Raw genomic sequence first — 970 nt, forward strand, 5'->3', positions numbered from 1 at the left:
ATATATATATATGAATATTTCCTTCCCTTGTTTAATCAAAATATATTTATAAGCAATAATACAAAAACCTGAGAAGCTTTATTAACATAATCTTTTGTAAATATCTATGAAAGCAACTATTTATAAAAAAAATGTTGCTACCAATATATATTAGTCTAAATAATCAGATATTTTGTTATTTCATCTCACTTTCAACATGTAATTCTTTACAGCATGCCTTGTTAGCTGCCATATGAAGTAATTATAAACAACTATAAACAGATATGAAATAATGAGCATAATTGCAAAACATTTCTAGTCATTCAGTGAAAGATTTCAGTTGAAAAAAGGAGAAAAAATAAGCTAAGTGCTGATCACAGAATTAATTAGCCTTGAAGTTTATCAGTCAATTCAGCTATAAATATCCACAATTATATTAATTAGTACGATTCAGGATGCCATACCAATTAACCTTTATTATCATCAGAACAATATCAAAGAAATAGTAAAAGTTGCAATGCAGTTAAACAAAGTATATTTTGGTTACAAAAATTCACAGCATAAAATTCATACAAAAAGTAGCTAACACCTTTTCCATCTAAAAGTATAAAAAGTACAATTTTTTTTTCTATGCTATATGAAAGCATTTTTCTTATTCATCATCTAGCATATCAAGAAGATCATCCGCATTGTGCAATTCCTTCTCCTCACTCTTTTCTTCAGCTGCAGGTGGATCCTCAGTCCCACTTTCCCTCTCTTTATCTTCCTGTTTATCAGTTTCTCCTTTACTTCCATTTTCAACTGCATTCTCTACCTCTCCATCTTCCTTGTCAGTCTCTGTGGCTGGTTCTGCTTCCATGTCCTCTGTGGCATTATCTGCTGTCTCTCCTTTATCGTGTTCCTTTGGAGTTTCCTTTTCTTTATTCTGCTTCTCGGGAGATTCATTGTTATTCTGTGTGCTGGTATTCCCACCTACTATTCCACTGCCTTT

The 970-nt window shown here is 31.5% G+C and overlaps 1 protein-coding gene across 1 annotated transcript in view; it reads right to left on the reverse strand.

The window, feature by feature from the left end:
* Nucleotides 1-497: 497 nt before the first annotated feature.
* The window catches only part of LOC119588784 (TIMELESS-interacting protein-like), a gene marked incomplete in the record, with an annotated part of 7,487 nt that continues 7,014 nt past the window's right edge, over nt 498-970 (reverse strand). The window contains 1 exon segment of the mRNA XM_037937428.1: nt 498-966. Within this exon segment, the coding sequence (XP_037793356.1) occupies nt 632-966 (335 nt within the window).

This window comes from Penaeus monodon, chromosome 24 (assembly GCF_015228065.2).
Source record: "Penaeus monodon isolate SGIC_2016 chromosome 24, NSTDA_Pmon_1, whole genome shotgun sequence".
Classification (NCBI taxonomy): Eukaryota; Metazoa; Arthropoda; class Malacostraca; order Decapoda; family Penaeidae; genus Penaeus; species Penaeus monodon.